This window comes from Genypterus blacodes, unplaced genomic scaffold (assembly GCF_046128005.1).
Source record: "Genypterus blacodes isolate CSIRO-AG114 ecotype Tasmania unplaced genomic scaffold, CSIRO-AGI_Gbla_v1 ptg000171l_1, whole genome shotgun sequence".
NCBI lineage: Eukaryota > Metazoa > Chordata > Actinopteri > Ophidiiformes > Ophidiidae > Genypterus > Genypterus blacodes.
The window spans coordinates 10262-32946 of NW_027466972.1; the positions used below are offsets into that span (position 1 = coordinate 10262).

General features: G+C 47.6%; 1 protein-coding gene across 1 annotated transcript; it reads left to right on the plus strand.

Moving 5' to 3' along the window:
- Positions 1 to 1093: 1093 nt before the first annotated feature.
- On the plus strand, positions 1094 to 21952 carry tmem260 (transmembrane protein 260). Its single transcript, XM_076167751.1, has 16 exons — positions 1094 to 1455; positions 4213 to 4244; positions 5957 to 6108; positions 13087 to 13264; positions 13354 to 13467; positions 13763 to 13942; positions 14314 to 14354; positions 15584 to 15670; positions 16345 to 16453; positions 16693 to 16865; positions 17600 to 17771; positions 17999 to 18138; positions 18793 to 18969; positions 19795 to 19848; positions 20110 to 20194; positions 20343 to 21952. The coding sequence occupies exons 1-16, from the start codon at positions 1347 to 1349 to the stop codon at positions 20601 to 20603; spliced, it is 2064 nt and encodes a 687-aa protein (XP_076023866.1). The 5' UTR covers positions 1094 to 1346; the 3' UTR covers positions 20604 to 21952.
- The last annotated feature ends 733 nt before the right edge of the window (positions 21953 to 22685 follow it).

The window sequence follows — 22685 nt, forward strand, 5'->3', positions numbered from 1 at the left end:
CAATTTACTGAGGGATCAGACTCATTTATGGTAGCCAGGGATTATTATCAGTTCAATAGGGCAATTTCTTTATTACAGTAACACCACAACCTGTGAATACGGACACAGACGTGCAGACATCTATGGGTGTGCGTATCTTGTTTTAGTTATATCTAATGATGTCCACTGTGTATTGAGAACAAGGGGAAATCAATACAACATGCCATTCTAACGTGCTTTCTTTCTTTCTTTCTTTCTTGATGAAATGGACTGAAACTCTGTAAGACCCAGTCAGACAATGTAGCACAAATCCGTCCATCATACTTTGACTCCCGGGCCTTTAAAGAGAGCAGCATTGACTGTGGCGTGGAGTTTTATTCAAAAGGCTCCAAAGCCGATAAGACGGGCTGTTCTGTTTGAGTTTGGGTTTACCTGGTATGTCCACACTCTTAAGCCGGCCTTCCCCATTCAACTCTGTGTAATGCATTGGACGTCACTCACCTGATTCTTAGGCGCCGCCGTCCATTGACAACAAAAACAGGTTTGGTGGCGTCTAACAGCATAACAGACTCCCTTTTGTTTAGGTGTGAATGGAGGGAAGCAAACCTTTAAGGGCTAAAGAATACCCGGAGGAAGGCAGCATGTTTGAGTCATATTGTTGGAAAGACTGCAACATATTTCCATCCTGTTTGTAGATTTAAAATATACAACTCTAATTTTAACTGCTGTCTGAATTCCTACCAAAAGAAAATAGTAGGATAGACCCAATTATATTAATTCAAATGGCAACACATAACTAAATTAAGTTTATTCAAATCAAGACAGTTTTGCTCAGATAGTTAAATGTTTGATTACTTTCAAGCATCTTTTTTAAAATACAGATTTATGCTTGGCTAAAAACTACTTATAAATGTAATATTTTGGTGTACCTACAAATAGTTTTATACTTATTTAGTCTTCAAAATAAAGACTCTTAGCTTTTTAAACTATGTATTATTGTATTTATTTAACGATTTATATAACGATTTAATCAAGCCTGAAGCGTCTACGAGGTTTCCAACAGAGAAACGACAGTGCCCGACGGTAATCTCGCGAGAATTGTGTTGGCCAGTCGCGTCTACTTCCTGGATCCGAACTTCACCTGTGCTAAGTGACAAACCTGCGTCAGCAACAGCGCTAAGTAAACAAAGTCACCGTTTTGCGTAGATGTATTGTACTTTAACTCCAGTGCGGTACTGTCAGCGCCATATTTGCCGGTGTTTCGCAGTTTAATAGCCTCAATGTGAGCTACGTTCGGACGCTAACGTTAGCTAGTCAGCCAGAGTCCCGCATATTGCCGTGGACCTCCTCGGTATCCACAAAGCGCGATGTTTGCGGGTCAGAGGAGCAGCTGGGCTCTGACGGGCGCCACCGTGGCGTGTGTGGCGGCTCTTTACGTGCCCTGCGTGCAGAGGACAGTCCCCGGTGGAGACTCAGGTGGGTAGCTAGTAGCCAGTAGCCTGCTAGCGGCTAATGCCGCTTTGAGCCATGTGTGGGTTTGTTTGTAGCCGGGTAGCCAATCAGGTGGCGCCGTACTAGAGCTGTCTGTGGTGCTGATACAGTCACGTCATCACACGCACACACACATAGCGTCTAAAGCCTGCAGGAAAAATGGACGAGTAGAGATAAAACTACAAACCCGAGCTGCTAAAGGATGCAGATCAATTCAGTGTCAAATTAAATGAATAGAAGAAGAAATAGCTATAATCTGTGATGCTAGAATTATTTTAAGCATCTTCTATTATGATTCCAATTCAGTCAGAAAGGTCAAACAATCTTCCAAGTGCTGTAATTTAATCTAGATGATATTTAGCTGTTAGCTGTTTCTAATTCCTATGAATGAGTCATGAAGTAAATGTTTGATCAAAATCTGCCACACTGAAGAATCTTAAATATCAGTGGACATAATTTTTTGGCTTTAATTTGAATATGAGTATGTCTAATATACATAAAAAAAAATCTGAACTCGTCCCAAAATGTAAATGAATCAGTAAATTGGCGTGTTCACTTAAACATGTGTACATACATTAATTTAATATCCTTTCCTGTGACAAAGCTATACGGTGAACAAAACAGTTTTTCGTTGCTTGGTGAATTTTCCTCTTGTAATGCAGTTTATGAAGTAATGCCTTGCACAATTACAAACAGTGTTCAGAAGTGATAGCCAGGTTACAAACTTGCAAATGTGGACCTGGGGCATGAAGGCTCTGCGCCGTACAGGCCTGCACCGCTCTGGCACACAAGCTGCAGAGACGAATGCACATTTGCAGAGCGAAAGCGTAGGAAAACCCGGCCAGATACGGCAGAGCGGGGAAATGGAGCGCCGAGTCGCCCCGCTGTTTGTGCGGCTGTCTAGCGAGCGAGGCCTTTGAAAGAATGGCCAGCCCCTTCTCCACAGTGTTTAGGGACGGTGCAGGATGCCCGCTCTGATAGTGCCAGCTGAACACCCCTCCGAATTCTCCAGGTCTCCGTCTCTGTGTCCTAATCTCTTTAGGTGTGATGTGCCCTGGAGAGACTTGAGCGCAGCCTCGCGGGTACACTGTTGTCTAGGAATGTGGAGTGTGGAAATGATGGGGATTATGGGAAGACTGGTGTGGGTGCCCATGCTCCACTATCACAAAGACTCTTGGCGCCTGTGCTGCTACCCCGCCGAGTCAATATTTTCCCTTTTTAGCACCGGGGCTGCAGAACTGCGTCTCTGTGGCACGGAGACGGATGTTTTGGCTCAATATTAGTTTGAGGTTTTGCGTCGAATTGTGTTAAAGTGTGTCACCACTCAGGGAAAATGAGGGAAATTGAGAAACCCGATGCAGGATGAGGAGAAGTGTGATGGAGAACGATGGCAGGTAGCTGGCGGCTCATGCCAGGTGAAGTGTAGCTGTGGAAACATTAAAGCAGTGCAGGTGGAGGAGTTCTGACTTCATGCTCCATTAGGCTGATAAGAGTTAGGGGCTCCTCATGTGGCAGACATTTAGTCATCATAAATCACTGTATCGGTGTAAGATTGAAAAAATATACGCCGCCGTTAATGGCATCTGAAGTTCAGCTGCTGTGTTTTGTAATGGATGGTACTGTATCGAGACAGATGTTCAAGCTGTTTAAAGTTAGCTTTCCTTACGTTACTATTTTAAGCGTAAATGCCACGAAACTGAAACTGGGATTAAACCAAATATATTCTAAAATATGTCATCTTATATATTCATATTTACTGTCACCTAAATTCATATCCCATACCTTAAGCTTTGTGTTTATTTTGCGCGCACGCACACACACACACACACACACACACACACACACACACACACACACACACACACACACACACACACACACACACACACACACACACACACACAGAGTCTAGCTTGTACTATATATGTGGTCTAACTGGCTGGCAGACAGTAGTAGTACCTGTTTATAACCAGTAGAGGGCGCCGCCTTGAACCCAAACATTTATCAATTTCACTCAATCTGAATTTAATTTCAATTTCCGTGAGTGGGAAATGGGAACATTTGGTGGGAAATCACACTAATTTGTAGCACGCGGCGTGCATCCTGGCACCAATGCGTTTGTGCTGGGATACTTTTAGGCTTCCTCAAATAGCATTTGGCGCTTTTTCTTTTCATTTTGCTCCGCGTTGCGCACAGAGCTTGTCAAAAATGTGCAACCAGCCTCTTAGTTTTACAGTTTGCCTCATTCTGTGACTGTCACCGTCGCTGTCAGCGTGTGTTTGTGCCCAGCGGACTAAAGGCGAAACTGAGACACCGAGTGTGGGAATAGAAGGGAGGCACGTAGACCAGAGGAAGAAAGAGGAAGGGAAGGGACCCTGATGCTCGGGGAGGATGGGACTGGAAGCATTATTCTCAGATCAGCATATGTGGGTCTTTGTGTGACAGAGCATTTAAGAGGGAGTCTAATGGTTTGTGTGTGTGTGTATATGTGTGTGTTTATATCTGTGTGTGTGTGTGTGCAGGAGAAGGGGAGGGAGGCATCAGGGGAGAAGCGAGAGATGAAGAGAATGAGCGTGCCGCTTAGGAAATGTCACACTGGGAAGATTTGCAGGTTTTGATCCTGGCAAATTAATGCAAAACCCCAGTGGAAGTATTTGATTTGGGAAAACTTTGGGAGCAGACTTGTCTCTTAATAATAATTATTGGGTTTACATTAATTTCCTCCTCTATTCTCTTCCACAGGAGAGCTGATCACCACTGCCTGTGAGCTAGGGGTAAGCATTAGCTGTATTGTTTAATCAATTCACTCATTAACTCTTATACGCATTAAGGAAGTTTAATTAAGCATGGGCAGAAAGCAGATTAATTTACTTTCAGTCCACAGGTTTTTCCCTTCTTTTCTGTACACTTATTTTACTAAGTTACAAGTAGAGAATGCTATAATTTGCAACCCGTTTTCAAATCCAATTAAAGTCAATGGTAAGGCGATGGCTTTTGTAGGCTTTGCCTTATGTACGGTATAAGGCTTATTATATCCACCCCTCTTTTTTGTGTGTGTGTAAGCCGCGAAGAATGAACTAAATCGGGTTAACAGTTATAATAAGTTTTATTATTTAATAAAGTTTATTACGCCGCTGTGATCCTTTTAGGGAGGCTGTGTCGGTGTCACTATGCCAGTAATCCTGCAGTTAGTGCTGCAGTCCGTGTGGCCTGCCCGTCTGCCTCTCAGGCCTCCCCAGAGCCTCACAGACCGTCACCGGGACCCAAGCTGCTGGGCCCCCCCTCCTCTGATCCCCAGAGCCTCTGCGTTCTGCTTCCCCTCGCTCCCCGTGGCCTTTGTCCCTCAGTTGTCCTTTCGCTGCACGTCTGTCCATTCCTGTCAACCACACACACTCCTTTATCCAGCATCCCTTCACTCATCCATGTGAGTGGAGCAACCTGCCTGTGTGATCCAACCACTGGGATCAATCAACTGTGATGGTTGCTTTCTCTTTCTATCTCTATTGATCTACACTTTGATCTAAAATCTCTCTCACTCAGATTTGGGCGTAGCTGTTATTGTGTTTGGGAGCCTCTGTGTTGTCAGAGGTGACCAGCGAGGTAGCCACACTCCCACCTTTCAACTTCCTGTCTTCATTTTGAGGAGCTGGCCCTTCTCGCTGGCTGGCTCATGTTATCAGTGCCACGGAATGAGTCTGTGTTTAATGACTGAGCCCTTATCAGGGTGGAGGAGACTTAGCGGCTAATTGCTGTGATTGCCGAGATCCCCCAGGCGAGAACGACTGCGGCTCGGAGGTGGTTTGGAGGCTGGGGCTGGTAAGCATCGCATGCCGTACTGTGGGCTTTGGGGAGCTGCACTGTCCTTGGGAAGAGGCCAGAGGAAAAGGAGAGAGAGAGAGAGAGAGAGAGAGAGAGAGAGAGAGAGAGAGAGAGAGAGAGAGAGAGAGAGAGAGAGAGAGAGAGAGAGAGAGAGAGAGAGAGAGAGAGAGAGAGAGAGAGAGAGAGAGAGAGAGAGAGAGAGAGAGAGAGAGAGAGAGACAGAGAGACAGAGAGACAGAGAGACAGAGAGACAGACAGACAGACAGACAGACAGACAGACAAGGGCTTCCATATCATAGCAGAGTCAGCTTGCGGTCAGGCCAGGCTGTCTTCTTCCTTTCTATGATTGCACGTTAACAGTCCATTTAAACTGCCACCTGCAGAGGGCAGAAGAGCAGAAAGATGCAGCCCTCAATCAGGAAGGGCTAATGGAAATGACACACTTAAAACTCATCTGTTTTTGCTCGTCTGTTATTATATCCTTACTAGCTTTCACATCCATGCTTTATTCTCCATCCCTTTACATTCCTCCCTCATCATTTCAAAACAAAGTGAGACATGTGGACCTTCCAACATCCCACACCTCTGCTAGACATCGCCTGGTTGTTGTGAATTGCGTGTCAAGGTTATGCCTCTTCCTTTTGTCATTGTGTGTGTGTGTGTGTAGGTAGCCCACCCTCCTGGATACCCCCTCTTCACGCTGTTCGCTCGCCTGGCTATGTGCTCTCTGCCTTCACTCTCTCCAGCCCACAGTGTCAACCTGATGAGCAGCCTGCTGGGGGCTGCAGCTAGCGGTGCCCTCTGCGCCACCGTCTGCAGGTCGGTACAGCAGAGACTTGTCCTTTTCTGCAATTTTGTCGACGTGTTGTTGTTGTTGTTATTCTTCTGTTCCTGTGCTGTGATTTTTGTTTGAAGGAAACACGCTCAAGCTGTTACATTCAGAGTCAGTCAGGTCGTCTGCACACGGCAGCAGTAACAAAGAAAGAACAAAGAGCACATTTTGTAGTGGAGATCTCAGACCGGCTGACTTTTTGCATCTTGATGCTGTCTGGACCACAGAGTGATATTTTTGGGTCCTGACTGACTGACTGGCCCTGATCCTCTGTTCAGTATTCAGGAGCACAGCTCGTCCGCCCTCCTCCTTCCCACCAGTCTGTCCTGCCTGTTTACCCATCAGCCACCCGGTGTGCGTGTGCGTGTGTGTATGTATGTCACAATTATTGCGCCCTCCGCCCCCCCCCCGCACCTTAAAGTCCCCGCGCTCTGGCCCACCCCCACTGCCCAGCATGCTCCCAATCCTGACATGGCACGATTTCTAATCCCCCCCCCCTTCTTCCCTCCTGGGTCTGAGAAGAAGAGGATCGTTACTCTGCTCCTCCTTCTCCCATCTCTAACACCACCTCACCCCTCGCTCGGTCATGAAAGAGTGCTTTCCTCTTTCATGACCTTACCGCCTCTGCAATGCCATCCACAACCCTGTGCTTCACCCTGCTGTTCTTACTGTCGCATACTGCAGCATAAGTAAGCATTTCTTATACGTCTAACGTCCAGAGTAAGAATTGTGAAACATGATAAAGTCTTGTATGTTTTCCCAGGTGGGCTGTACTGGGCCTACTTCCTGTGCTTGGCCGGATGGCGATAGGTGGCAGGTGGTCCAGGGTAGGTCAGGCTGCGGGGTCAGCCCTGCTGGAGGAGGGCAGGGGCTATGGAGGAAACGCTCCCCAGGGCACTGGCTCCGAGCCTGGACTCTGCCCTGCCTTACTGCTTCTCAGAGGTGAATCAAAAAGTGCCACAATCAACCGCTCTGCCCAGGAGAGAGCCGAGAAAGAGAGAGAGGAAAGAGAAGACCGGCACTACCCATCTCTTTCCCTCACCTTCTTATTGACCTCCTGAGATTAATCCTCTCGGTCAGTTATAGGTCAACCGGTGTGTTGGATTCAGTTATTGGCCAGATTACTGACTGTTACTGTATTCTGAGAGCAGCACATATCCATGGAGTCGTGGTGATATTTGGATCTGTTCATGTTAACTGCAGCCCTGTTTGTAATCTGTGGGGATTTAGATCCAAATTTGGATTTTGGTCAAGTGAAGCCCCCCCCCTCTGCCTACGGGCTGATGGTTGCTACACAGTCACATCCCATGAGCTCCTAGGTACGACTGTATAATTTATGATTTTAATATGGTAAACAAGCATAAAGGGTTTGTTATGATGGAGCCAGTTTGGGCCTGTGGCCGTGGCTCAGCTGGCAGTCTTGGCCTGGTGAAGCTTGAAGGGTGGAGGGGTTATTGGTGAGGGCAACGGATGATGAGGGGGAGGGAGGGGTGTTTCCGGATGGTCAAGGCCTCCTTCCTGGTTCTGGCATCGGTAGGCTTGGGTGCCTCAGCCGTACCAAGATGATTGGCATGGCTGTCAAGCTACAGCTCTGCAGGGGTCCTCTGGCCAGGCCTGTTCGTCAGATAAAATGCCAAAACTGACCAGTTGACATACCTGCTCTGTCCTTACAGTGACACCAGTCTGTCCGCCTCAAAGGGGCAAAGGCAGGGAAATACACAAGTGAACTTAGTTATATTTTTATTAGTTATTTTTTTTTAAAAGACAAATCATTGCTATGTGTCATTATTTTCATGTGGTGAAATACATTAAAGTTAATATGAGTACTTGAAGGCAGTTTCCCTCCAATATGTAATTGTAAGACCTTGAAATTCATCTGGAATATACCCAACATGGCAAGCCTTTGATGTATCAATTTAAATTAGTCCGCCAGATTGCCGTGTGTAATGTGTGGGAATGTAAGTTGATAGGCTTGGAAGTCACATTAGTTGAAACGTTGCACTTAGCTTCCCTTTGATTTGTCAGTTACAGCTCTCTTGGCTTGATCACATGGTTTGATGGCCAAATTGCATGTCTTGTTATGTTTTCACACCATGGCCTGACAAGCCTTTGAGGATGGTGGCCGAAATGATAATTACCATCTATCTCACTCGGCGCTTCATAGAAACAAACATTTGGCCCCGGGGCTCGCTAAAGGCCTGAACCACCAGTCTCTGGAGGAATGTACTCACTCTCCATAGAGGGATAATCTCTCGTTTCACTGTTTATCTGCCAAAGCTGCTCTGAATCTCCGCTACCTGAGAGGAAATTCTCTCCATTCCCGAGCTTATCCTGAGAAGCCGGGGACCGGCGTGCCGGTGCGCCGACAAGCCACTAGAGAAGAAAGCCGGCGTAGCGGTGCTCAGCCATCAGCACTTTTCTCACTTTGTTTTCGATCGCCTGATTACATAACGCGACTGTTGAAGCACAGCGAATGTGTCTTGCCCCTCCCTTCCCTGGCGGCCGTTGAAACAAAAATGCACACCTGCGAGAGGCTCCCCCGCCAAGAGCTGGCCCATGTGGCACAGCTGATACCTCAATGGACCGGAGGGCGGGCGCCGTGCCATCCCTTGCCTGGTGCTGCGTCCCCAGTTCCTTATAAGGACCTCCACCATATGGTCCTGATGGTACGCTCCCTCCCCGCCCTGCTCTGCCCACTCAGGTGGGTTGTTTTTCCACAGGGGTGGGGTAGCTGGGAGGTTATGTGTACCTTGTCAGGGTCATCTGGGGACCTACGTGCACGCAGGGAGGAATTGTAATTTATCTTGCGTTGTTTTGTTATTGCAGACCTCGATGGCACTCTTGTCTCGAACAGCTGAACGGCGTTGTTTTGTTGGATAATGTTCTCACCTCTCCCTGCAGGTGGCAAGACTGCCCCTCCCTCTCACATCTGCTCTGCTCGGAGAAAATCTTCATCCCAAGTGGCAATATGAAGTCCACACATTGCTGCTGTCTATTAAACACGCAGGAGCTATTTTTGGAGGGGGTTTGTCTATTTGAAAACCTCCAATCTATGGAGCTTTTGTTGCGTTTATGCAGTATCTCCTCTGTCATATTGTAGTCCAGCAGTCGTCCTTTACTCCCCCCCCATTCTCAGCATAACCAATACTTCCCCCAGGACCCATCCTCTAATACAGTTAAACAGATGTCTAATGAAGATGTTATTTCCTCATTACTGGCTATGGGATGGGGATAGAGAGGGGGAGCCAGATAGACGGCAGAATACAGTACCCAGTTTAATATTCCTTTCGCCCGTGGGCCCGAGATTGTGTCTGCTTCGGACGTCAATATTACATTCCTCACCCACCACAGGCAGTCTTAATAAGGCGCCATGCACAGAGACGGATCAGACTCGGCAATTACAATTCACCCAGAATTAGTTAATGGAATCTATACAGCTACATTTCTGTATCACTGGTGTGTGCCTAATGACTTTGTTGAAAAAAGCGGCAACAAAAATGGCATTCGGTGAATTGCATAAACACAGGATTTTTGTAAATTGTTTTTTTTTTTCTCCCCCCTTCTTCACCCCTCTTCCTGTAATTTTTTGTGTGTTTGGGTGGAGATTAAGATGGCATTCTGGGAGAAATTGTCATGTCAGTGGCTGTATTGTTTGAGTAGAATTGTGGTGATTAATTTTACACACACTTGGAGCACTGGAGCTCTCCTAGAGGAGGGGTGTGTGAGCAGCAGAGCCCCGGCTCCTCTCTGTCAGAGCAGACTGCCTCCCTGTCGCACTCTGGATGAGGCAGGAATGAGGCCATTGGCTAGAAATTAAGATTGGCATCCCACATTATGGATGCCAGACAAAATCACTGATTTGCTCAATATTGAAAATGTGACGATATTTTGGTGAATGCTTATAATTCCAGACCAAATCATGTCAAGAAATTAAGTAAACCCAATGCACACACAATGTATGTATCAATATGTTAGTGTAGCTCTGTTTGTTTTCAAACAGGGCTTCAGTTCTGTGTGGCTTTCACAGCTCATATTTGTATCTGTTGTCTTGTTTGTCTCTCTTGGCATTAGAATTTAAAGCACTGCATTGGACTCTTACCACTGATAATGGCACATAATGAAGTACCCAGTCTAGTGTGCTGGCCAGAGGAACGGCCTGGGGTGTCTGCGAGGGCCAGCTGGAAACCTGGTCCCGGCCCGGACCAGGCTGCCTCCTCTGCGGGCTCGCGAACCTCTTCAGGAATGTGTGATTCTTTTCCAGCGCTCGGTTAGAGAGCAGCGTGGCGCTGATCTGCGATGGCACAGCTGCAGTATTGTCTGTTCCCCGGGGTGGTGTGTGACACCGGCTCCCTCAGCCAGCTCTATTGTGGAGCCTCTTTCACAGCAGAGTGCTGGGGTTGGCTTTTTGTGTGCTGTTATTTAGCAGCGACGACTGGTGCTGGCAAGTCTCTGACACGTTACTGGATAACTGAAGCAGATCCCATTTTGACTCTTCAAAGTGATTCCTTTCAGCTTTCACTGTGTCCTTGAAGGGGACACCGCTCACAACAGCTTACGCTATCTTTGTCCTTCAGTATTTACACTTGATCCCGACTGTTTCCCTTTGAACCTTAATGTAGAATTGTTTTTATATTTAATTTTCAGTTCTCCTATTTAATAGTTTAGTTTAAAATTGTACTTTAATCCAAGCTGTGTTTGTGCTTCTGTTAATTAAGTGATGACACAGACATTTTGTCAGGGTGGATCAGTTCAGAGTAGAACAGTCCTCCTGTCAATCCTGTTATTCTTCTGCCATGTCTCAACCAGGGCATTGTCACTGAGCCACAACATTACAGCACAGGAGCATCCTGCACCGCTTTGACTCCTGATAACAGGGAGGGAGCATGGCCACACTGGTGTCAGAATGTCTGCAGCTTTATCAGACTTCCCAGGGAGCAACCAGCCTGCAGAATGAACTGAGAGAGCTGGAGAGGCTGACTGGGACCCAGGTGGTCTCGTGCAGACAGACAGGTCATTTACAGCGACACTGTACACACATCACTAGGCTCCTGCGGACTGACAAGCTTTAACAGGGAGATTTGTCAGGCACTCGGGGAGAATAGAGAAGTAAGGTGTGTGTGTGTGTGTGTGTGTGTGTGTGTGTGTGTGTGTGTGTGTGTGTGTGTGTGTGTGTGTGTGTGTGTGTGTGTGTGTGTGTGTGTGTGTGTGTGTGTGTGTGTGTGTGTGTGTGTGTGTGTGTGTGTGTGTGTGTGTGTGTGTGTGTGTGTGTGTGTGTGTGTGTGTGTGTGTGTGTGTGAGAGAATGAGTCCTGCTTAGTTATCAGAAGCCAGAATAGACTTGGTCTAACAGTCTCGACCGGTCGTCCCCCCCCCCCCCCCCCAGCACCCTCTCCCACCCCAAAACCAGCCCCCCTGCTAAGTGTTTGAGCTATGGGTTAATTGTCATGCAGGGAGGTAGAATTGTGGGTGCGGGGGGTCTCTACACCTCAGCAAAAGTCCCCATCTGCACCCGCACATCCCCCCCCTGCACCCCCGCCAACCTCCTTCATCTTTCCTTCAAGTTACAACTAATTCCTGGAGCAGCGCAGTGAGAAAGAAGCCGCTATCTCTTATTAAGACCAGACGCCCCATCACCGCCTCCCCCCACCCTCCACCGCACACACACACACACTCGCTCGCATGGATATACATCCTCATTCACCGAGCTTTGCCGCGCTCCAAACGCAGAAGAAAATAGTGGAGCGAAGGAGAGAGAAAACCCAAGGAAAAAAAGGGGGAAGTAGTCGGCGAGCAAGATTTTTTTTTTCTTTCTCCCCTGCCCTCCTCTCGCTCTCCCTTTCCTTTTTTCCTGATTTACCGCGCTTTCCTCAGAAAGCTCCATTGTTCCCTTAGCCTAAGTCTCATCAGGCCTTTTGTGGCTGACTATCACAGCGGCAGGCAGAGAGCTGGAAATGTATAAATGGTATCATGCCTTGTGATTAATGGCGGTGCTTATGAGTCAGGTCTGATAACGGGCCTGCTCTCTACTCAATTTCAGATACCGTTAATGGAATCTGTCTTCTGCGATTGTAATGTGAGAGCGCCTAATTTGCTATGGAGCTTGAAGCTGTCACCGGCAAGGGATTGTGGGGTCATAAGGGACCTGGCAGCCGTTTGGCCTGCAGCTTGTATCTGCGGTGCTGAATAGAGCAGCTCTCTGCCTGTCAGTTAGCTGATAGGCTGATGAGGACTCTAAGCCACTCCACACAATGGCGGAAAGGGCCATACTGCCTGACTTCCCTAATTGTCGAGCCTGCTCATATTTCAGAGCCAGCGTGCCGGGGACTGGGCTGCTCCCCCCCTCCCTCCCCCCACTCCCTTTTTCCCCTCTCTTCTTGAACTTTTTTTTCTCCCTTCCCTTTTTCTATATTTCATCCTTCATCCAGCGCAGTCTCGCCCCTTAATGCACACACTTCTCTGCAGTGTTTCCCTTTTCTCTCCCTTCCCCTCCCCATCATTTGTCGCCTCTCTCCTCCTCTGTCTCTGATTTTAGTAAGTGGTGGGTCTTAGCGTATGGCAGATTATCCCAAGTTTGCTTCAATTACCACTAAAGAGATGGAGACAGTACAGGAGAGGAGGAGGAGGCGGAAAACTTTTGTGCACACATTATATTTAAGTAGCTGAGGATAAAGTCCTATCTCTACCGCCGCGCTTTCTTTAACAGTCTGCTTGAGATGAACCGGCTGCTGGGGAGGAAGCTCTTGTGATGCATTAGTGGCCCAATTCAGTGAGTGTTTTTCAAGGTCTTGCCCAAGAAGCAAACTTTGGTTGCAGGAAGATTCCAAACGGTGAAGCTGCTGGTGTAATCGCAAACTAATTTGTCAAAATATCTAAATAGTGTTTTCTTCTCATCAGGCTCATTATGTCTCCCCACTAGCTGAGTTTTGTGGATGTCTCTAACTCTCCTGTCTTACTTCCACCTCCCAGGCTGGCAGGACCTGGTCCAGGAGCGGCTCTGGCTGGAGGGCTGTTTGCAGTGAACAGGCTGAGTTGGCAGTGGGCTGTGGTGGCTGAGGTCTTCACTCTGAACAACCTCTTTGTTGGTCTCCTCTTCTTTTTGACTGCCAGCTTTCACTGTGCTGAAGATGCCACCCAGAGGAGGAAGGTAAACACAGCCCAGCTCAACGCCACCATGGTTCAGATTGATGAAGTCATTTTTCCTCATATCTTACTCACACTGCTACACCTTTTCAGGTTGCACACTGGGGCGCACTGTGCTGTGGCTTGGGGCTCTGTAACCAACACACTCTGGTGCTGTATGTGCTCATCATCGTTCCCTGGGTCTTTTACAGACTCTGCTGTCACCGGGTGAGCTCTGGGTCTGGACCCTGTGTGTACGCCTGAGACCTATATTTATTGGTTCCATGCACAATTCCAAATTGTTTACTTTTCAGTACACAACACAAGTAAATCATCTTATCCCACCTTATGATGTCACAGTCATCCAATCCAATATGCTTTATACGCTAAATTAATCAGAAAGTAGCTTGTTACAAGATCTAATGTCCCTAATGTCTGGTCAAGTAGGCTACTATAGACAACTGTTATACTGTATACTTGCTTGAGATAAATACGAAAACTCTTTTCCATGTGGTCTTGACAGGAGCTGTCTTTGCGTCTCCTTGTGTCTCTGGCGGCGTGTTTCCTTGGAGGCTTTCTTCCCTACGTCTACCTGCCCGTCTCCTCTTACCTCAACACAGCCCGCTGGAGCTGGGGGGACCAGACCACACTCTCCGGCCTGTTGACCCACCTGCTGAGGGCTGAATATGGAACCTTCAGCCTGGTATGGGCCCTCAAATAATACATGCAGTTTGTAGCTGGGCTGTAGCTTGTTGACAGTGTCAGTCCAACACTTCCACATATGCAATATAATACTCCTACAGACAGACGGCCACCTTTCCTGTAGCTCATACTTGGATGTCCATTAAATATTTTATGGATTATCATGGTCCTCAAATACGGAATTATTACTGAATTTGATTATCTCTGGGCAAACACAGTGCTCCTCACAGCACAATCACCTTTTCATTTAGGTACAAAATGTACTTTTTCTCCACCCTTAGGCAAAATATTGCGTATTTTGTTGTTGTAAGGGTCTAATATGTACTGTATGTCTGATGGCCTTTTTTAGTTCTACTCTCACTGTGTTTACAGGCAAAGACTGACAGCTCTGCGAATTTGACGACAATGTTACGGTGAGAATGACCTCCTTATATGATTGCCTTCAGCCTTTCATCTTGTTTGGAACACACACGCCGCTCCTCTAGCTGGACACTCTGCCACACTTTGCATTGGTTCTGGTGTGTTACATAGCTTTAACCTCAGATGCACAATACATTCTGAGAGCCCAGAGTCATTTCTGCAGCCCATCTCTCTCCCTCCTCTCCTCCCCTCCCCAGCAGCTTTTGTTCTTCTCATTCCACTGTCTCCCATCAAAGCAGAACTGAACCTGCTAAGAGGGCCAAATCGCTGTGTTCTGTTTCTCCAGCAGTTTGGAATGATCACTCAGCTCTGCTGTTTAAGCGTGACAAGCTGTGATGACAGACACAGCAAAAGAGCCGGAATTGTATTTTTCCACTCCAACCCCCCCCCATCCACCCACCACTTCCATCCTACTCCCCTTTCCCTCCCATCCAGCACCACCACTGCCACCACAGTCATCCCATTCCTGGTATCTTCCTCCAGCTGACGGGATGTGGGGTGTATGTGCGTCTTTAAGACCCCCCACTTCCAGCCCCCCTCTGCCAGGCGCCCACCTCTTCCCATCACCCCCACTGCTTGATGGACACGAACACCTTCAAGATGGGGAAGAGAGGCGAACATGACAGGCATGTCACACTGGAGACATAAACCCGCTGGAGAAGCTGACACACACATACACACTCGAGAGCACGTTCACACATAGTGTTCATTGGGAGATATAGGGACTCAATAAGCTGTCAAATAGAGATGGGCATTAAGGAAGAGGCAGGAAACTATCTCTCTGCTCTGAGCAAGTGCTCTGTGACTGACAGGCGCTGTGGCGAGAGGATGGGGCAGCAGGGGGTGGATGACACAGTCATTCGTATCTGTCAATCCGATTCAAAGGAGGAACTCACAATCCAAGGAGTTTGTTCAGAGAGGGGATGGAGGGCCTTTAATAATTGGTGTCCTTGATTTTTTGGAAGCGTGAAAACCCGACACACTATTACATATTCTATCTCTCTGACCAAAGCGTTTTTGAGCCAGACCGAGCATCTCGTCTTAGCAAAGTCTGAACCACAAATCCATTTCTCATCTCACCACTCATTTATAAATTGGTGAATTTGGGAATATTTTAATATTTGGAGTAGTATTTTAAGGGTTAAGAGCAATGGTTTTGGACTGAGTTTGTATTTGATATGCATCTTATGCTTTGGTATTTTTGTGTGTGTGCATGCATCAGGGCCCAGCTGGACCACTGCGTATCAGACCTCTCACTTCCTGTTTTGGTGCTGGCTGGAATGGGCCTGCTCCTCTCCTCGTGGGATAGGTAGGACGAGCTCGACGCCACGATGCAACACACTAAACACTGTCACACATACACACACAACTCAGCTGATATAGAAACATATGATCTAATCCCCCCCCCAGGTGAGACACGGGGAACAAAAACCAGTGACAAAATGCTGCGCTTGTGAAAAAAGAACACAAAAAACTCGCAGGCACCCAACTGTCAAGCTGTTGAGGTCACATTCAAATGAAGCAGAGTTGATGTATGACTTTGTTTTGGGATTTTCAAAAAGTGTTCGTGTTGTGCAAGTCAATAAGTAAATGCTTGTACGTGTGTGTGTTTGTGGCAGTGTGGCAGTTTGATCCAGTAATTCATTACAGTGGTGCCTTGCTGAGGTCTGTCGGGTGGCACTGATAAAGCAAAGTGAAGCCCCGGGCAGTAAAACCTCTCTGTAGGCCACCACATGCACCCCCCCTCTCCTGGAGTGCCCTTTGATAACTCCACTTCACACACACACAAACACACACACGTGAAAAAGCAAAAGGTCATTCTCTAACATTGCAAATTGCAGTAGAAAGTCATGGAGTTACCGGCTTGATTTCTCAACATAACATATTTCAAAATGATTTCACTAAACTCCTCCTGAAAAGGTGGGTGAATATTTCAGAGCAGTGTGTGAATGACGTCTGCTCACACGGTCCTCTCTGTTGTAGGACGTGCCGCTCGGTGTCCTGGCAGTTGGCTGCCATGACGACGGTCTACTCCCTGTTTTTTGCTTGGAGAGCCAACCTGGACGTCAGCAAACCCTTACTCCTGGGCGTGGTAAGCTGTGGAACCTAACCTCCCTCACTCAATGTGCTTGTGTCCACTGTCTAGTTTTGTATGAATTTCCCTGCAGATCAGGTGTGTGTTCTGTATGAATGCGGTTCTGTACACCGCATTTTGTCCCCTCTAGCTCGTCCTGGAATGTTTCCAGCTGAGAACCTGGGACTCCAAACTTAAATGACTGTCACTTCCTACATCTATGAGTAAAATACCCCTCTCACTCTTCATCCCTGCAGGTTGAGCGCTTCTGGCTGCAGAGCGATGCTGCACTGTGTCTGCTGGCAGGCCTGGGCCTGAGCTGCACACACACTGGGCTGGAGAGGAGGCTGGGCCGTGGGGGGTTGTGGAAGACCACAGGCTGGGCCCTCACCATATTTCTGCTGGCACATATGGTGCACACCAACCACAGGTGAGGATTCCACACACATAACTAAATTAATAAAGAAAAGACTCTGCTGGTTGGACTGAAGAGCCAAACGGCCATTTTATGTCTATAGTTTAGTGCTGCAGAGTGTTGAGAATTACAAATAGTGTTTTTGTGTTGAGCTTTAGCTTTGGTTGTCCAAATGTGTCTCCAAATGTGTCTCGACTTACTTTCACGTACTTCTGTATAGTTTAAAGCGGAATGAAGACTCTCTTATTCTTGTTCCGGCGTAAATCCCTGTGCATTAGTTTTCCCTGAGTCAACCCGATTTGTTTCTCCTCTGCGCTTCATACGGGAGGTCTGAACTCCACATGTCAGGTTTCTCTACACTCACCCCACGGTCGGGGCTGAAGAGAGGCACGGTTAGCACATGGATTCCACTCGCAGAGCTCAGGCTGAGATGTGAGCTGTCCGAGAAGGCAGATTACACCGGCACAGTGCCGGGGAGTGCCAGGCTGCCATCACTGAGCGGCTTTGATCAAGGGGGAGAGCGTGGCCCGTGCTGTCTGCCCCATCACACCTGTCTCCCTGCGATTAGATAGGCAGTCAGAGCCCGTTGCAGAGCGGATGGGGCGGGGCCACTGACAATTTACCCCCAGAGCATCTTTAATGCGCACATACAAACAGGAATACACTCACGTCCACACACTTCTGAGGAATTATACACACATCCATGATTGTTTTAACGTTAATCTACCGTATTGTGGTGATGTTGGTAGAGAGTGTGACCAGAGCAGGAACGCTGTGGTGGAGAAGTTCGGCAGGGAGCTTCTGGCCTCGGTCCCAGCAAACGCCATCATCCTGACCAGAGGAGATCTGCCTGGAAACTCCCTGCGCTACCTACACTACTGCCAAAGTGTGCGGCCGGATGTACGCCTGGTGGACCAGGAGGTCAGGGATGTCTTTTCTCTTTTCTATGTAAAGCAACAACATAATATTACTCACCTAGAGCGTTAGATGATTGATCTCAGAGCTGTATTTACATATGAAAACAATTCAGGTGTAGATTTAGGTGGCTTGAACTTGAAATTAAAACATTCTTTGCTTTGATTGACTGGCTTTATAGGATACTTGTTGGATAAAAGCTAATTCTCATCTTGGCGCTTCTCTTCCTGTAGATGATGACGTACACTTGGTATGTGGCCAGACTTGGGCAGCACTACCCTGGGGTTCACTTTCCAGGCCTCTGGTGGGACCCGGTCGATCCTGAAGGGAAGGGCACCTTCAGTCTGGAGCAGTTCCTCTCACACAACACACAGTAAGGAGCTAAGACAGAGGGAGCGAATAGAGAGAATAAAAGGGTGGAATGAACAGATAAATGGAGTGGTATAACACTCAAAGAAAGTGAATAAGGAGGGCGACAATGGGCCTAAACGAACAAGTGGGTGATCTAATGAGGCCGAGATCAGTGGAATGGTTCACACAGCCGTGAGTGCAGGGAGGAGATAAGCCCATAGAGCACTTTGATGAACTGCAGAAATGGACTAATCTATTTGATTTGGTCTCAGTCCGCCTCTCGCCGGCTGATTGTGGCTCTCTGGTCTCAGCGCTCAGTCCTCCACAAGGGTCCGTCACCCAGAAATGGGCAGGAGACCTGTTAATACCAGGCCCACCAGGGGGCAGTGTTTGCTAGGCCAACGTGCCTTTCTTCCAGTGGGGTAACGCTGACCTGTGGGATTAACCCTTGGGGCCGGAGCCTTTGGAGAGCAGCATGAAGCTGGAGGGAAGGTAGAAGGTGTTGGGCTATGAGGAAAAGTATTAGAGTTAACCCACATGGAGTCTCATCTGCAGTTACCTGGGGTGAGACTGAGTGATGTTTGAAAGCTGCTGGTTGAGAGTGTGAATGGTGTTTGGCTGCTATCTGATTTTGTACGTGTGCGCCTGTGTGTGCTTTTTATGTGTTTTTCTGCAGGAGGCCCGTGTTTTCCTGTATCGGGTTGCCTGAGGGAGATACAAGCTGGGAGCGCAGCTTCTCTCGCTGGCCCTTAGGTGTATGTGAGTACCTGGTGCCTGTTCAGAAGCAGTTTCACCCGGAGGACTGGGCCCGTCGCACCCGAAACCTTTACAACTGGAGCGAGCCACACAATAGGTACACACACACACACACACACACACACACACACACACACACACACACACACAGCATGATAAGTGTTGATCAGGCATAGAATGAAATCATTTTCAACATCATTTCAAACCTTTCAGGATCTTTGGATCACACCAGAAATATTTACTTAGACAGAAAATAAACTTTACTATTTCAATTCAAACCGTGGACTTCATCATCAGCAGCAGACATGCTCGCCTTCTCTCTGTAGCCTTTGGTCAAACTGTCACAGACGCCACAGTTTCCCTCAGCGATGTTTCCCTCTGTTCTCTCTGCTGTGCTCCATTGTGAATTCAACCAGAGTATGACATTATGCCCTCATCCATTTGAGATTAGACTGATGATAAAAAATAATAACTTTCTTATTGCCTTGTGTCAATAACTGTGTCAAAAGTGGAATTAGTCAAAGCTGCATATTCTGTTCCTGTTGCCAGCAGCTCTTCATTCACTCAGATTCCACAGCTGAATACTGTGACATTATTTCCTGCACCCTCGCGACAAGTGTGTCTGCCAATGCCCCCAAGCCATATATTAGCTTATTCCACTGAAATATATTTTCTTGAAGAAGGGGTCAAGTGTTTACAGCACCAAGTCACAACAAATGAAAAAAGCCTGATATGATTTACTCCATGTCTAATGTGCTAGCTGGTATTGTTGCTCAGTCACTGACATGAAGTGTTTAAAACCCTGCAGAGTTGAATGGAACCATATCTTCATATGAATAATCGTTTATAGTTAGTGGAACTCTGCATAAGCCCAGATCTGAAGCTGTTCAGATTAACAAACGTGTTTCCTGTGTCTGTACAGTTTCCATCCTGGGTCCTGGGAGCGTGTTGCTAATGAGGAGATGTGGCAAGCCAGGTAAGGTCAAGGTTTCACTGTAGATACTGGTTAGAATGGGCTATAGACTTTAGTGTGCAGATAAAAGCTGTGTCACGACGCACCCCGGCCTGCTACAACATCTCCATAAAGCAGTCTTGTGTGGTGGAGCATCTACATGTACGTTGTATTTGGTAGCAGCATCTACATAAATCACTCCATTGGACTGCTGCGTCTCAGAGTGTGGATCTGCATGGCTCATCCATCCAGCACTTAGCCCTGAGCCTGTGTGCTTTCTTTCAGGATGAAGACGGCTTTCTTTCTGTTTGACCTGGCAGAAAAGATGGAGGGAGAGGGGAAAGCTCGCCTCTTTGCTCTGTCTTACACTGTGAGTCTGACCCCGACAAACATGCAACAACACTGTTATCATAATAGTTCAGTTACCTTGTTGCATGTGAGTACTTCAGTTTTAATGCATCTGTCTTTCTCCCCCTCCCCCCCCTCCCCTGTCTGTCTGTCACCATGTGCCCCTGCAGTTGTACAAGGAGCTTGTTGAGGCTCACTCAGACTACCCTCCAAACTGGGACAAGAACTTGGCTCTGGCCTGTGAGAGGCTCCTCCATTCAGGTCAGCAGGGCTTCAGTCCAGACAGCCTGCTGACCTGCAGCGCTCGACACTTTACTCTCTACTTAGAGAAGGAACACACGGACCCCCAGGCGCCCGCCATCCGCTCTGCTATCGCACACCTGCTCAAAGAGAGAGAACGACTCCATCAGCGCCAGAGGCAAACCCCATGACGAGGTCCAGAGAGATCCACATGGAGCTGACACACGAGTGTGGAAAGCTCCTGGGACAAAGACTGAACTAAGCTCCACAAAGATGGAGGATATTAATGTGGTGTTTGGTGAAGTATTTGGCAAAACAGACTTGTTTAAATTGCCTTAATTATTTAGTGGACTGACTTTGGGGATCAGATTATTCCTCACACTAAAGGCTTTTCACACTAACATCTACATATTGGACCATTAAGCGAGTCTTGATCTCAGGCTCACTGTAAATACACACTTTGACTCTTTGACTCCAGGTTTCGGCTGCTGATGCACACATCAAACAGAAGAGTGCAGACAGGATGGAAGGAAAAGGACTGAACCACCTTAACTGGAAGAATGTCGACAGTTGACCCATGAGTGCTTTAGGGACATGGCTCAACCTTTGGAAGCCTTGGCTGACCCCAATCAAGTTGTTCCCTTCCTTCACTCAGTCCCTTGCTTTATCTCTGCATCTCATTAATTTTCCTCCTCTTCTGCTCTCACAGCTTTTAACGTGGTGATTATTGTGCCTGCCTGCTCTATTTCTCTCCCATTAGGACGAAAAGGCTGAGATTGAGGAAAACACAATTTTGGGGCAGAAATGGAGGATTAGTTCCCGTTTAATCTGGGACAGACTTGTGCCACACTGTCCTCACGTCCCATCATCAGCACACCCTCTATCCGTCCATCCGTCTATCTTGGATGGTCCTTTAAATGTTTCAAACTAATGGATTAGATGAGTGTTTTTCCCACTGTTCCTTCCTGACAGCAGGGCGGTAATCCCTCATGGATTTATGTGAAATGTCACAATGCCAGAGACCCTTTTAGAGGTGTGTTTGTGTGTTGATTTGCGTTTGCATGTGCGTGCGTATGCTTAAAGCTCCATCCAAGCCTTTCCCCTTCCAGAACGTAGCCACACACAAAATCACGGTCAATAAGCAGATTGACACACACTGGAAAGCAAAGTGCTTTGATCATCAGAGGAGGATAAAGTCAAAGTAACTCTCAGGGACTCGTGTAAACATGCAACAATCTACAAATTCTCAGCTTAATGGATTCCTGGCCTCACGAATGTTGAGGTCAGAGATGTTGCAGCACCTTTGTGTCGCTCTGATGTGTGTTCAGGCTGGGAGATGTCAGTGTGATATTCCACTAGGAATCTAATGAAGGGGTGAGCTTGTGTCGTTTCCTCAGAATGTAATTCAGCGTGTCTGTCTGCGGGCCTGGTTTATGGCTGTTGTGATTGGACCGACCGGTTTGCCCTCGTAAAAGAAGAATATTGTTCATTTTCTACAAATGAAAATTTACCAATAAAGAGTCCATTTTCTTACATTCTTTGGAGAATGTTTTCTTGATATACTCGCTGTGTTGTTATGAAGCAGTGAAAGCATAATTCCTTTAACTTTATTATAACTTCATATGTTATTGTTTGTGTGTTCATCACATTTTGCTTTGTTTTTTATTGCGAGTCTTGCTTTGCTTCCTTCCTGTCCTCCTCTCTGCCATCCCTCTCCTCTCTCCCACCCTCTCGCCCTGTCTTTCCCTAACCCCTCTTTTCCTCTCCTCTCTGCTTTCTCTGAGAGTCAGTTGCCCACCCTAAATCAGCAAGCTGCTGAGGATTGTGGGAACCCATGGAATCGCCGTGACCGTGGATGCAGGCAGGGAGCCACGGCAACGCTGGAATGTGGGGCGTCTGAGGAGATAAGAGCTGTGAGCCCAGCCAGCGAGAGGGAAGGGATGGAGCGGGGGGGGGGGGGTGAGGAAGAGTGAGGGTGAGATAGAAACAGGGAGAGCAGCAAGTCTGTGAATGGGAGACAGAAACACAACACCAAAACAGCCAGAGAGCGAGTTAGAGAGAGAGAGGGGCGGGGGACAGAGGGGGGCACACACACACTGGAGATGGGAAGCCAGCCTTATTCCTCTTTGCATTTCATTTACATCCCTGGCCGTATCGACCAATCGGATTGGGAGCAAAGCCCAGGGCTTAGGAGGGGAATAAAAAGACAAAATGCCTTTGCTGCTCTCATCCCTCCCTGATAATACCCCTTCTGTTTTTCTTTTCTCTTTTCC